General features: G+C 47.1%; 1 protein-coding gene across 3 annotated transcripts in view; it reads left to right on the top strand.

Moving 5' to 3' along the window:
• The first annotated feature begins 482 nt into the window (after window positions 1-482).
• IRS2 (insulin receptor substrate 2) overlaps window positions 483-14,249 on the top strand; it is a 28,276-nt gene continuing 14,509 nt past the window's right edge. Inside the window, exons 1-2 of one of the 3 annotated variants that reach the window (XM_057390032.1) lie at window positions 483-4,371; window positions 5,606-9,306. In XM_057390032.1, coding sequence (XP_057246015.1) covers window positions 867-4,371; window positions 5,606-5,631 — 3,531 coding nt within the window. In that variant the 5' untranslated portion in view covers window positions 483-866 and the 3' untranslated portion in view covers window positions 5,632-9,306. The other 2 variants (XM_057390041.1, XM_057390049.1) reach the window with 2 other exon arrangements.

The raw sequence follows: 14,249 nt of genomic DNA, 5'->3' as shown, positions 1-14,249 counted from the left end.
CTGTGCGGGCACGGCTGACGCACACGCGCGTGTGTGCGGGGGCGCGCGGGGGGCGCCCGCCGCTCACGCTCGCCCGGAAGCTCCGCCCGGCGGGTCCGCAGCACCTGACATGGCCTCGGCGCCCCGCYGCGTCCCGAGAGACGGCGAACCGCGGCACCGGGGCCCGCCGGATGTGCGGGCACTCCCCGCCGTGCCCGTGTCCCCCGCACCTTCTGAGCTGCGTGCGCGGTGGGCAGCGGCGGCAGGGGCGGGTTCCGCTAAGCCCGAGGGGGGCCGGAGGCTGTGGGCGGGAACGCGGAGGGGCGGGAAGGGGGTGGGGGGCGAGGCTCCCGCCGTCCAACGGCGTCGCGCCGCCTCGCCGCCGAGAGCCCGCCCCGCCGCCCATTGAGGGCCGCGGCCGTCCTTCGCGCGGCCCGGCGGCCAATGCGGGGCGGTGCCGGCGGCGGCGGCGCCCCGCCCCGTCTCGGTGTGTGAGCGCCTCGGTGAGGCGGCGGTCACGTGTTGTTTTGCTCTTTAGTTGGGGCACTCGGTGCGCGATGTGTTACTTACGGCGAAACTCCCGCCGGCGCCGGCAGCACCAGCGGCGGTCGGGGAGCCTTAGCGGCGTCGCCGGTATTCCAGCAGGGGAGGACGCCGAGCGGCCGCCGGCAGCACCCGCTGCCTAGAGGTGACAGCGGAGGATCCCGCTGCGGCTCCGAGCAGCCGTGCTCTTCTGCGAAGGAATAACTTTCTTTTAGCCGCTTCCCTCCATCCTTCCTTATTATTTTTTTTCCTTTTTCTCGCCGCGGCGCTCGGGCCCCGGATCCGCTCATCGTCGGCGACAGCAGCGAGAGGAGCCGGGCGGCGCTCCTGCCGCGGGGCTGGGGATGGCGAGCCCCGCTGTGCTGGGGCTGCTCCCCCCGCTGAGCTCCCCGCCCGGCCCCAACCTGAACAACAACAACAACAACAACCAGGGCGTGAGGAAGTGCGGGTACCTGCGCAAGCAGAAGCACGGCCACAAGCGCTTCTTCGTGCTGCGCGGCCCGGGCGGCGGCGGGGAGGAGGCGGGGGGCGCCCGGTTGGAGTACTACGAGAGCGAGAAGAAATGGAGGAACAAGTCCGGGGCGCCCAAGCGGGTGATTGCCCTGGACTCCTGCCTCAACATCAACAAGCGGGCTGACGCCAAGCACAAGTACCTCATCGCCCTCTACACCAAGGACGAGTACTTCGCTGTGGCGGCCGAGAACGAGCAGGAGCAGGAGGGCTGGTACAGAGCTCTTACCGATCTGCTCAACGAGGGCAAGGCGGCCTGCCAGGGGTCCCCMCACCGCCACCTCGCCTCCCCCTTCTCCGCCTCCTGCGGCGCCGCCGCCGCTTCCCTGGCCGCCGCCGGCGAAGACCTTAACTACGGGCTGATCGCTCCGGCCACYGCTGCCTACCGAGAGGTCTGGCAGGTGACGCTGAAGCCCAAGGGCTTGGGGCAGAGTAAAAACCTCACCGGCGTCCACCGGCTGTGCCTCTCGGCCCGCACCATTGGGTTTGTGCGCCTCAACTGCGAGTTGCCCTCGGTCACGCTGCAGCTGATGAACATCCGCCGCTGCGGCCACTCCGACAGCTTCTTCTTCATCGAGGTGGGGCGCTCGGCCGCCACCGGCCCCGGCGAGCTCTGGATGCAGGCGGACGACTCGGTGGTGGCCCAGAACATCCACGAGACCATCCTGGAGGCCATGAAGGCGCTGAAGGAGCTGTCCGAGTTCCGGCCYCGCAGCAAGAGCCAGTCCTCCTCCTCCTCGTCCTCCGGGGGGGCCGGCGGGCTCGGCGGCAGCGGCGTCTCCGCCACCCACCCCATCACCGTGCCCGGTCGCAGGCACCACCATCTGGTCAACCTGCCTCCCAGCCAGACCGGCCTCCTCCGCCGTTCCCGCACCGACAGCCTCGCCGCCGGCGCCGGCACCAAGTGCACGCCGTGCCGGGTGAGAACGGCCAGCGAGGGCGACGGCTGCCGGGTGGGCTCTGCGGCCGGCAGCCCCATGAGCCCGGGCCCCGTGCGGACCCCCTTGAGCCGCTCGCACACGCTCAGCGGCGGCGGCGGGCGGCAGGCGGGGAAGCTGCTCCCGGTGCTGGCCGGCGGCGGCGGGCTGCAGAGCAGCCGTTCCATGTCCATGCCCGCCTCCCACTCGCCCCCCTCCGCCACCAGCCCCATCAGCCTTTCCTCCAGTAGCGGCCTCGGCTCCGAGCCTGCCCACCCCCATCACCCGCAGCGCCCGTCCAGCGGCAGCGCCTCCGTGTCCGGCTCCCCCAGCGACGCCGGCTTTATGTCCTTCGACGAGTACGGCTCCAGCCCGGGTGGCGACCTCCGGCCCTTCTCCTCCTCCTCCACTGCCAGCAACCGCAGCAACACCCCCGAGTCGGTGGCCGAGACCCCCCCAGTGCGGGACCCGGGGGGCGGCACCGACCTCTACGGCTACATGGCGATGGAGCGGCCACCGAGCGGCCGCCTCTGCTACCGGCCCTGCCCCGACGCTGCCGGCGACAGGTGCCATCGGAAGCGGACCTACTCCTTGACCACGCCGTGCCGGCAGCGACCCGCCGCGCCGCAGGTCTCCTCCGCCTCCCTCGACGAGTACACGCTGATGCGTGCCACTTTCTCCGGCAGCGCCGGCCGCCTCTTCCCCTCCTGCCAAGCCGGGGCTTCCCCCAAAGTGACCTACACCCCCTACCCCGAGGACTACGGGGACATCGAGATCGGTTCTCACCGCAGCTCCGGCAGCAGYAGCACCAATCTGGGCCCGCCGGCAGGGGGTGGAGGAGGGGGAGATGATGACGGCTACATGCCAATGACCCCCGGTGTGGCCGTCGCCTTAGGGCAGGGAAGCCGGGGCAGCGATGATTACATGCCCATGAGCCCCACCAGCGTGTCTGCCCCCAAGCAGATCCTGCAGCCTCGGGCAGGGGTGGGTAGCGGGTCCCCGGGGAACGGGAGCAGCTACAAGACCAGCTCGCCTGGGGAGAGCTCCCCTGACGAYAGCGGGTACATGCGGATGTGGTGCGGCTCCAAGCTGTCTGTGGAGAGCTCAGATGGAAGGCTGAGTAACGGTGACTATATCAATATGTCYCCTCGGGACCCCCAGAACGGGTCCCAAGCTCCCTCCCTCACCCCCCCAGACTTCTTTTTCGCCCCTTCAGGGCATGGGTCCAATGAGCCCCCAAAGCCCAGCTGCTATTCATACAGCTCCTTACCCCGCTCCTACAAGAGCCAGGGCTTGGCAAAGGACAGCGACCAGTATGTCTTCATGAACTCCCCGGGGAGGATGATCCCAGAGGAGGCGGTGTGTGGAGTGGGCCAGTTGTCTGCAGGCACCTTTGCCCCCTCCAGCCACACGGTGCCTTCGCCCCTGCGGCACAGCCGGACCGAGAGCTTCCTGAGCCAGCGCTGCCAGCGGGTGGCCCGGCCCAGCCGCCTCTCCTTGGAGACCTTGCGGACGATGCTGCCCAGCATGAACGAGCACCCTCTGCCGCCTGAGCCCAAGAGCCCTGGTGAATACATCAACATTGACTTCGGGGATGCTGCCGTCTATTCTCCCCCCTCGCTGCCTGCTGACAGCCCGGCCTCCTCCCTGGGCTCAGGCACAGGGCAGAGGCGCTCCCCTCTCTCTGACTACATGAACATTGACTTCGGGTCACAGTCGCCCTCCCAGTCGGGCACGGTCTCGGTGGGCTCCTTGGAAGCTCTCTCTCCAAGTTCTTCCTCCAGCACCAGCCAGCCCAACGGGCGCTATCTGAAGGCGGCTGTGGGGGTGGCTTGTTCATCCAGCCCATCGGATGGTGGTGATTACACCGAGATGACCTTTGGCATGGCCACTACCCCACCTCAACCCATCRTTCAGAAACCAGAAAGTGCCCGGGTCACCAGCCCCACATCTGGGGTGAAGAGGCTCACCCTCTCTGGGGTGGAGGCTTTCATTCTCTCCAGCCCTCCTCCAGACCCAAACCGGGGGGCCAAAGTCATCCGGGCAGATCCCCAGGGGCGGAGGAGGCACAGCTCAGAAACTTTCTCCTCCACCACCACTGTGACCCCAGTGTCCCCCTCCTTCGCACACAACCCTAAACGACACAACTCGGCCTCGGTGGAGAACGTGTCCCTCAGGAAAAGCGAAGGCCTGGAGGAGGAGCAGGGTAGCAGTCCCATGTGCCGGGAGACCTCGGCTGGCTTCCAGAACGGCCTCAACTACATTGCCATTGATGTGGTGGACGGGTCCCTGGCAAACTGTGACAAATCCAGGTTGAAAGCCAGGCACCTCCTGAACGGGGGCATCAATGGAGTAGAGATGAACGCCTATGCCAGTATAGACTTTCTGTCTCACAACCTSAAAGAAGCAAGTGCTGTGAAAGGTGAGTAGCTTCATCTGACAGTGCCTGCTATGTGTGTTTATGCTTTGTGTTTACCATCACAGGGTTTTGTGACAGAGCACTGTCCCTCTTCACTTCCTTAAAGATCATTTTTATCCCTTTTTAGCATCCTGTAATAAGCAGTCTTGGAGGAACTTGGTGGCTCTGAAGAAAAATGTTTAATTTTGTAATATTTCTTAGTGTTTCAATACTACTGTGCTGTTATTAAGAGTATACAYTTCTGGGTACCCCACTAGAAGCTGCTGTTTACACAGTTATGGGCAGTATTCAGAGTTTTCTTATGTAAGATTTTGGAAATCGTTTGGAAAATGTGACCAAAATAGTTTGTTAATGTAATTTCTAAGTACTATTTAAAAACGTAAAATGATTGAGTTAAAAACAGGATTGTTCGACTGAGGAGAGATTACAAAAACAATCTTTGCCTCTCTAGCTGAGTAGGTTTATAATAYAAAAATGAGAAGGATAAATTTATTATCATGGTTTTAAAATACCTTGTCTCTTGCAGAAGTTTAACAGTAAACCATTATGAGCATGGAATATGAATTAAAAGAAAGGTAATTCTTTCCATCAGTCACTATATGCTCGAGCTGTTGTGTGTTGCATCACTTAAGGGCTCAACTTGGGGTAGTGTGTGACAGTGTTCAGCTGATGGCTCACGGATTGCAAATGCTGGGTATCAAACTGAAGAAATGTGAAACTTACAGTGAGAGATAATTTAGATTTTTGGTGTGTAGCTGTTCCTTTAATTAGGTGCTGGTCATGCTGGGGGAAAAAAAAAAAGAAACAAATACCATCCTTTCTTCGACAAAACAGTAATCCACCTCCTCTCAGTGAGTGAGGGTTTGTACACAACTGGGGGCTGGTTGAGGAGGGCACAGAGCAGCCAGTGTGTCAGAGAGGAAAGGTGAGATGAGGAAAATAATGAGACACTCTAAGGATTCTCTTGGCTCTTGAATTTATGCAAGACATGGTAGTTCAAACCCTTATGCATATATAGCTGTAATATGTGTTTATGGGTCTAGCAGGTGAAATGACAAACCATGAAAAAGTAGTTGCTTGGAGGGGAATAGTATTGGTTCTCTATTCACTGTGCTGATAGAGGCATCGATAACAAGTGAGCAGCAGCAGCTTCTGAGAACTACTTACAGTTTTCTTTKCTTGTGTTTCTTTAGTAGCTAGTTGATTTTGAAGAAGAAAATATTTTCTCTTTTGATAGGAAGTACAGGAAGATGGAAAAGATGAAAGATCCACCGTTTGCAGAGCAAGCTTTGAACCTAATTAAGACGAGAGGATTGTTGAATGCAGTGTCAGAGTTTGAAAAGATGAAGGCTTATTCTGAATGACTGGAAGGGTTGAGGGCAGAGCCTTATTTGTGTCTTGCTTTTAGTTTTGCTGGGATCGCTTTYAGGATCCTTGTGGCTTCCCCGAGCCCGGTGCGGATGCTGCAGCCCCCGCTCTCCTTGCCCGGCCTAGGATGGTGGTCTCGGGCGCCGGCAGACGATCACGCCCCTTTGCTTTGCAAACGGATTTTTCACAGAAACCAGGAGCATGTCTTGAGCCACCTCCAGCCCCAGTTGCCAGTGAAGCCCGGTGTTGGGAAAGAGCTCTTTCCACAGCATTCCCCAAACTGCTGACCCTAAAGCGGGTGGGGGCGGGCGCCGGTTACCGGGAAAACCCGGCGCGGGAGCGCGGCCGGCAGCAGGCGGCACGCGGGAATGGGAGCGGCGGGCGGTCAGATAAGGAGAGGGAAACGACCGCCGTCCTTCCCATCCGGTAAACAAAAGGATAATGCGCTGAACGCAGCCGTGTTAATGTGCTACGGGCTTACAGCGGACAGGGCTCAGTGCTGCTGCCGCGTGTGTTTGTCCAAGGACGGTTATAGGCTTGCCTTATTTTAATATTTAATCTGCATGTGTGTTTGTTTTTCCTCTTTCCCGTAAGCTTCTAAACGCAGATCACATGGAGGAGTGGTGCGGGGAGGCTCGTTGGGATTGACCCTATCTGTAGGAGGTGGGCTGTCAACTCCAGCACCTCGCTTCCCTGACAAGGGTGCCAGCCTGTAGGGTGCACTCAGAGGTACGGGATGCAGGGATGGATGGATGGAACCAGAGTCAGGTCAAGGTAGTAAGGAAGAACCTCACACCGCCAGCATCCTCAGCCAGTGGGTTGGGTACCAAAAACAGGGCATCAGGTTAATTGCCCTTGTGGCAGCCAAACTGGGAAAGTAACAGCATGGGGAAGGAGATATACATCACGAAGGACTTTGTTGGTGTAAGTTTAGCCAAAGTATAAACTTCTGTAATTTCCTAGTTTCCTTTTTGGTTTTCATTGGGATTTTACACTGATGTTTGTTTATGGAAGGACTTCTGCCCCTGCTTAAAAAGGTCACCCAGCATTTTGCTAATGTATTTTGAGTTTCAAACATTGTGATTTGGGAGACTACTAAGAATTTATTGTTTTACTGAGAAATGTGTTCTGTTTAAAGAAAACTGTATTTTGCACATAGGAAAGATTATTTTGACAGTAGTAAATCATGTACATTTGAAAAAACCTAATTCAGTAAAAATTAATTATTTGGAAAATAGAGAGCATATATAATCAGCATTGTTTGTTTAGTTTGCACTTTTTTMGTACTTTGTTTTTAACTACATTAGAAAAGTGAGAAGTTTTACTTCAGAAAACAAGAGTGGTTCCTAGTAATTTTAAAATTATGAAGAATCCACTTCTATTGAATATTTAGAACAGGAGACTGTTACAGGCAAACTCCTTGTAATAACCTTTGCAGTTAAATACTACTTTGATTTGTACAAAATGCATGTTAAAAAAACATATATTAAGTTCTTCCTTAAAGATTTTGATTTGTGCAAAATACGTGTAAAAAAACAGTTTGAGTTACTCCTTCAGGTCTGTAGCAGTAGCTGTATTTTCATGTGGATAAGTGTTTTAAGGGAAATTATTTGTATCATTTAAAGGTGGCTGGCTTTCACATGTGGTGTGTTTTTCTGCAGTCAGTAACTTGCCTCTGCTGTAGGGAGTGCTGTGCTTTTGGAAATCTCTGTCCATATTATCCTGTGATGGCAAGAGCAAGGAGTGCATCCTCAACTGCTGTCAAAACAGTTAACAGGTTGCTTGAAATTACTGCTTCATTTAGTTTTTCTGTGTTCTGAAAATGTGCAAATATTTAGGAACTGGAGAAACAATTGCCTTCATCTGATCTGTAAATAAAATAATACTGTTATTGGTGGGTTAACCTTGTTACTTGCTAATAATTAGCCTTTGCTCTAAAATTATGACTGCTTTTTTTGCTTATAAACATATGACCTGTGTATGAATTTTATTATTTATGGAGATGTCACCAGACTTGAGTGGGTAATCTTTGCTTTCCATTCACAGAGTGCTCTGTAGTTTTAACTTGTAAATGTYTCTACTAGTTGGTCTAGTTTTCTAAAATTTAACAGTTACTGTGTGTAATAATGTAAAAATCTTGAGGGTTCTTTWCTTCCTGTGTTAGTTTCTTTTGCCTTGATTTGTTTGAAGAAGTCATCATCTATAATGCATCTACTTAAGATGGTAATAAGGTGATTTTTGAAAATAATGATCATCCCCCTGCACTCACCTTGTCAATCAGCTTTTAGTTTTGTGAGGGTTTTATGATTGCAACTAGACAATAAAAAGCCTATCTTAAGAAATCTCTTCTTCTGTCTTTCTAATGGTGTTTTAGATATTGAAGACATAAACTTTGTTTCCTTTTTCTTTGAGTTTGCTTTGTTCAATGAATTATATTATTAAGTTGTTCTTTTACCTCCTCTCCATGTGCCAGCTGCCAAAAAGTTTTGGTTCTTCAAGTGACATGGAGTTTGTTTGTCTCTTAAAAAAACATTAATGCTCATTTTAAAATGGCTTCTTAAAAGTATTAAAATGTGCTGGGTTAGAAATCAATGCATCTTTTCAAATGTTTTTTGAATAAATGCAGTGTAGTAGTTTCTCTWACGATTAAGTTCTGTAAGAACATCAAACATACAGAAAGAACTGAGCTGCTTTTAACAACTTCTGTGCTTGAGTTTTTAACTTAACCTCAAATTTTTACTTCTAAGTCTTTCTTTTAAACACCTTGGAATTCACCTACTRTCTTTCCAGATGGCACTTTATGGGTGACCAAAATGGTTAGATCTGAGCCTAGCAGTGCTACTCGTGAAACACAAAATGTRAACTGAATTTATCTGGGGTTAAATGAAGCCTTTGATATTTTAAGTAAWGTTGATTATATGGGTGTCAGCTTGTTGCAAGCAGATAGACTATCTTGACATCTATTAGACATTTTTTTTGCTTTATACTTTAAATTATGTTTATCTGTACTGCTCATAGAAAGAATGTCATARTTACTTTGAGTAATTTAAGATAAATTGTTGTAGACCAAGTTGAATGGTGGGTTTGTTCTAAAATGAACCAGTACAGTCATTGCTTAAGGCAGAGGAAATGCTTAGGTTGATGATTGCTTCTGATTACTTGATTTCTTTCAAGATAGCTACAGAGACTAACGTTCGTTTGTAAGTAAAAAGAATAAAGGAGTGTTTGAACAGAAAGAGTATTAAGATATGTTTCATATGGTGGGGTTGTTTTTTTTTTTTTTTTTTAAACGAGAGACTAACATGGGTTTCTTTACACTTGATTTATCTTTAAATAGCATTAATTACACTGGAATGCCAAAGTGGTTTCTAAGCTGAAACACAGCAAGCATGCACTGAAAAAGTTAGCCAGTTACTGTATGTGATCTAACTTCTCTCCCTGTTCTGAAGTTAAATGGCAGCATAGTTACATGCTGTATAGTTACAGGTATTTTCTGACTATATCAGTTTTTCTCTAAGAGCACCATTAGTATGTTTCTGTTTAAAGAAATAAACTTCTAAAAAAAGGCTATATCTGTGGCTTTTTTCTTCTGAATATGTTGAAATCTACTTTTTGTACTGGTTGTCCATATGTTTTTTTCTTTGTGTCTGTGTTCATTGTGTTAGACATGATATAGCAAATTCTGTGGAGATTTCAGTATTAAGTTGATGCGCTATGTGTAATAGCAGTTTACAGTGAATATGTTGACTGATTTGATAAATTAGGATGTGTAGTTATGAGAGTTTCACAACTCTCTAGGTTTTTTGTAGATTATTACAGTGTTTGCTTAGAAGTGAGCTGTGGGTGCATGGAAATCAGTATTATTTCTTGAGTCTTTAGTAGATGGTGTTGTAGTGACCTTCAAAGTTCACATATGTTTTCTTTGTGTGTCTGTTGTCTGGCATGTAGTTATTTTTAAAGTTTTGTGCGTWTATGTGTAGGGGGTCAGGAGTGGCAGCTTTGAAAAGCCAAGTTCAGCTCAATAGTGCCCTTGCTGCTGGTTGTTGAAAAAGCTGGCTCTCCTGCAGCTGAGTTTTCAAAKGAAAACTTGTTTGTTTGTTTGTTTTTGTTGTTGTTTGGGGTTTTCTTTTACACTTGTGCTTGTGTCAACTGCCTTTAGCTATCCAGCATGTGGGCTTCTTGGATTAGTCAGTCTGCCAGGGCTCTGGGGAGCCAGCAGCAGTAAACAGAACCAGCAAAGGTGACTTGTCCCATTGTCTTTTATAAAGTTACAAAGTAGCATGCATTTTCCCTTGCATCTCGGTCAGTTTGGGAGGAAACCAGGATTACTGGTTTAGATTGTATTTGCAGTTTCCAAACCAGTACAGGTAGAACGAATCCCTCAGTTGCAGGGCTGTGTTTGTAGTTAACACAAGCTGTTAAGACTGAGGCATTACAAGCCTGATGCAAACCACAGAAAAATCAATTCCTAGATTGCTTACTTCTTTACAGAGGGTCACCTAAAAGCACACCTTGTGTAACACTTGTGGAGTGTTAAGGGGCTAACACATCTAGTAACATTTGAGGCTCTCTCAAAGACAGCAGCAGTTTGTCATCTCTGTGTTGCCAGTTAAACAGTAATGAGTAACTTTCCTGAAGAATAGGTAAGTGCCTGCTTATTTCCATGGAGCTGTGCTATTGCTTGGTAGCTCAGGTGACAAATTGGCTRCTGAACTAGGACTGTTTAGGGAAGATTTTCAATTGGATAATGAGAAATCCTTTAGAAATTGATTTACTTGGAGTTCTGTTACTGTTTTTACTTTAAAAAATATTTCAGAACATTCTCTATTTTTTTTTTATCAGCGATGATAACCCCAAATTGTGGATAGGAGTATCAAAACCAGTAATTTTAAAAAATGAAGTACTTGCTTGCAGTGCAGGGCAAATACCCTCTGGAAAAAGGCTTGTTAGAGGTGAACAGTGGGGAGATACTTTCAAAAGAAACATCTTTGATGCTAGAAGGTTTTTTGTTTTCAAATCCACAATTGCCCATCTCAGTTAAATAAAAGTTTTTTCAGAGTGTATTTTTTTATCTTGGTAAATCAATCACAAAAATAGTTAAGGAAAAAACAACCCAAGCCACAAACCTAAGCCCCCACCTCTGATGGTAACATCTACTGTGCAGAAGAGTAATGCAATAGCTTTATTGCATAGATTAGGAATGATTCAGTGCTTTGTTTACATTATTTGTCAATCTCTTCAGCATCCTAGAGGAGAACACTTCCTTCCTGGCAGATGGCAGCCCCAGGGCCATGCACCTGCCATTACATGCACTACACAGTAGTAATCTACCCCAGTATYGCTGTTGACAAGAAGCTAATGATTGGAGACTGTCTGCCTGACAGCCTAAACAAAATAGGAACATATTTGTCCTTCAGTGAGGGTCTGAGAGTTCTTAGGTAGGACAGTCGGGTCAGCGTGCTGAAAAATTATAATGGGCCTTGGTTTAGACCTCTTTGGTAGTGTTTGCAGTGTGAGCCACTTGTAATATAACAATGCTTCAAAAAGCAAACAGTGTCTCAAAGAAGGGATTTTSTGTTTCTCTGGCAGTGAAGCTGGTGTGTATTAATAGCTCAGTGCTGATGGCAGGAAGGCTTGCGTGGTTCCACTGGCTGTGCCGCTGTCCTCTGCAGCGCAGTCTGCCCTCGCTGCCAGCAGGGAGTCAGATGCACTCGTGCTGGTAGATGGGGCCATAAGCACTGTTGCGAAGCCAGAATGTCTCTTAATTGTTTGAATGGTGTGTTTGGTGTTGTTTGCATAATGCATTCCTATTTCAGTAATTTGATTTGTAATTTTACATGTTTATGTTGTGACATTACACCACAATCTCTTGTTTTTGTTAATTTTTCTTTTGCATATGTGTGCACTTGCTTTTCTTCTTTGAAACAAGTGTGGGCAATGTTTCTAGGGGACACTACCCAAGGCAAGGGTATCTTTGAACTAGGCCAGGATGTTCTTTGCTAAATTTAAAAACTACCCAAATATTACCCAGAGTTTGTAGGGTATTAAGCAGGATTACATGACGCACGGATTAGACATTGTTGAGCAGCTTGTTTTTGTTTGAAGGGGTCAGAAATGGAGGCACTGGGGCTTTAGTGTGATGCCAAAATAGCAAACTTGCTGATAAYCAGAAACAGCAGAAGTTTCTTAGAAACAGTAGAGCATGTTAGAGAATTTTCCAAGCTTTCTCCAAGCGATGCTTTGTAAAACAAAGTAAAATTTGTTTTACATGTGCTGTGATGATGAATATAAGGTATAAAACTTATTGTTCCACTGAGTTTCAATTTCCAAATCTGTTTCACAGATACTTTAAAGCAGACTAAGAGCACCTCTGTTAGTGCAGCTTGAGGCAGAGGACTTTGATTCTCTTCAGTCAAAGACAAATCAATAAATCATTCCAGCAACAGTGGGAAATCATGTCAATGAAATAAGATCTAAACTGGTTTAAATTTGTCTCTTACATTGTGTCCTCTGAGGCAGTGTGTTATTTTAAAAAAGCGTTTAAGACAGTCATGATATCTACCTCATTAAATTGARTAGCATTGTCAAGGTAATGTATGGAATTGGAATTATGAAGGCTTTAAAAAAAATTGGGGTGGTTTGTTTATTTTTTGTTGTTGTTTGTTTGTTTTTTGTTTGTTTTGCTTTTGCTTTGAATCTAAATTTTTTTTCTCATCAGAAATCACAATATTGATTGAACAAGACCTATGACAGTCTTTTGSGGCAGGGTTAGCCTTAACTCTTATGTAGAAGGTAGTGGTGTTAAATAGTTGCTCAAGAACAAGAAAGCAGTAATGATTTTGGTTCAGTGTGCCTTCACTGGTGAGAAGATTGAGGCTGTACACTTAACAATAACTGGTCAAGTTACACTGTAGTATTAGTTAAAAGAGTAAGAGTAGAACTGACCTCATCACTAGTTAATGCAAAACTTACACATCGCCAAATTCACTGCTTCAACTACTGTGGTCTTTCCCATGCTTGGGAGAAGTTATGGCATGAGTTTCTTAGGTAGCCTTTTTAGTAGTTTCTCTGATAGTGATTTTTTTCAAAAACTCCAGTGAGCAGTTTCTAGTTTGCTTTAAAAGGCAAACCAAAAGTCAGTTGATGTGTCTAACCAAAGTTTTCACTTGTCCCTAACAAAGACTTCTTGTGATGGAATGATGAGATTTGGAGCTGGAAGGTGGAGGTAAAGTTGTCTGAAAAGTCAGTTGCACTCAGTTGTGTTGTAACATCATTCTTACATCATAAACATTTCATAAAGTTTATAGGAGGGTGGACTTGCATCTTTTACAACAGTTTTTAGTCCTGAGCAATTGGTTCTGCTGAAATGAATCAGATAGAASTATAAGAATACTGTCTCTTTAATATATCGAAAAGAGAGGTTACACTTTGATTGTAACAATCTTGTACAAAAATGGTAAAGATTTGTCTTGGWAATTACTATGAAAGTTGTTTGTGAGCTTTTGTTACTTTGTCATAAAATTATTTACAGCTAATTAGTTGTAATCTAACATAAAACTTCAAACATTTATGTTTGAATCAGTCTTGTGTAACAGTGGAAGGTTACTTAATTTTCTGAATGTTGAAGTTAACAGAATTATTACTCATGACTTTAACAATAGTTATAGAAAACTAACTATGTGGAGGRCCATTAGGAATAAACACACACACACAGACATACATATATGTATGACCCTGATGCACAGAATACTTGAAAGAATTTGTCACAAATTGAAAGCGGTTAATACTTACTTTTTTATAATCCAAATAGTCTAGCAGTTAACTCTCAAATACCAGCAAGATAGTAACATGCTGTAATGAGTGCTAGGATAATATTGCCTTCTTTTGGATATTTACGGAAAGGTTACTTATTATACTGTTCTGTTTTAATTTTCAAGTGCCAAATAAAAATTCAGTAAAGAAAAGCTTTTAACTTTAACCTTAATTGGTGTATTTTAAAATAAATGCTAGATATGTGGGCTCTAAATAAATAAATTTATGATACTTGGATGTTGAATGTTAGTCAATAGGATCATTTCTAGTTACAAATGCACTTATGTATTTCAGCACTGGAAGTGATTTCTTCTGTAGGTCCTGCCTTCTTCCCCCTGCTTTGCGGGGGGAATATTCAAGGGACAGTAAATGGAAAAGTTTGTAAGGTGTGGTAACATGAGATAGTGTCTGTTATTGGAAAAAAAAAAACCAAAAAACAGAACTTGATAGTAGTGAAATATTATTGATTTTTAGTAGAAGTCAGATTCAGCCCTCGGGAAATAAATTGATGGGCATTTATTTTAGTAAATGTACRCTTGACTGTGTGAGAAAGTCGAAACAACAGCTTTGATCTTACAGCTTGAGTGAGCACAGTGGAACTGGTGTGCCTGAATGCAGGGAGAGCTGGACTGTGCTGTGAATGAGCTGTGTAGGATGTTTGGATGCCAGGCTGCTGTTTGATGGAGTCATTGTGAGGGGTC

This window comes from Malurus melanocephalus, unplaced genomic scaffold (assembly GCF_030028575.1).
Source record: "Malurus melanocephalus ecotype Western Australia unplaced genomic scaffold, MMel_1.1 scaffold_1, whole genome shotgun sequence".
Lineage (NCBI taxonomy): Eukaryota > Metazoa > Chordata > Aves > Passeriformes > Maluridae > Malurus > Malurus melanocephalus.
Note: the sequence above shows the minus strand (reverse complement) of the source record. Positions and strands in the feature narration are given on the sequence as shown.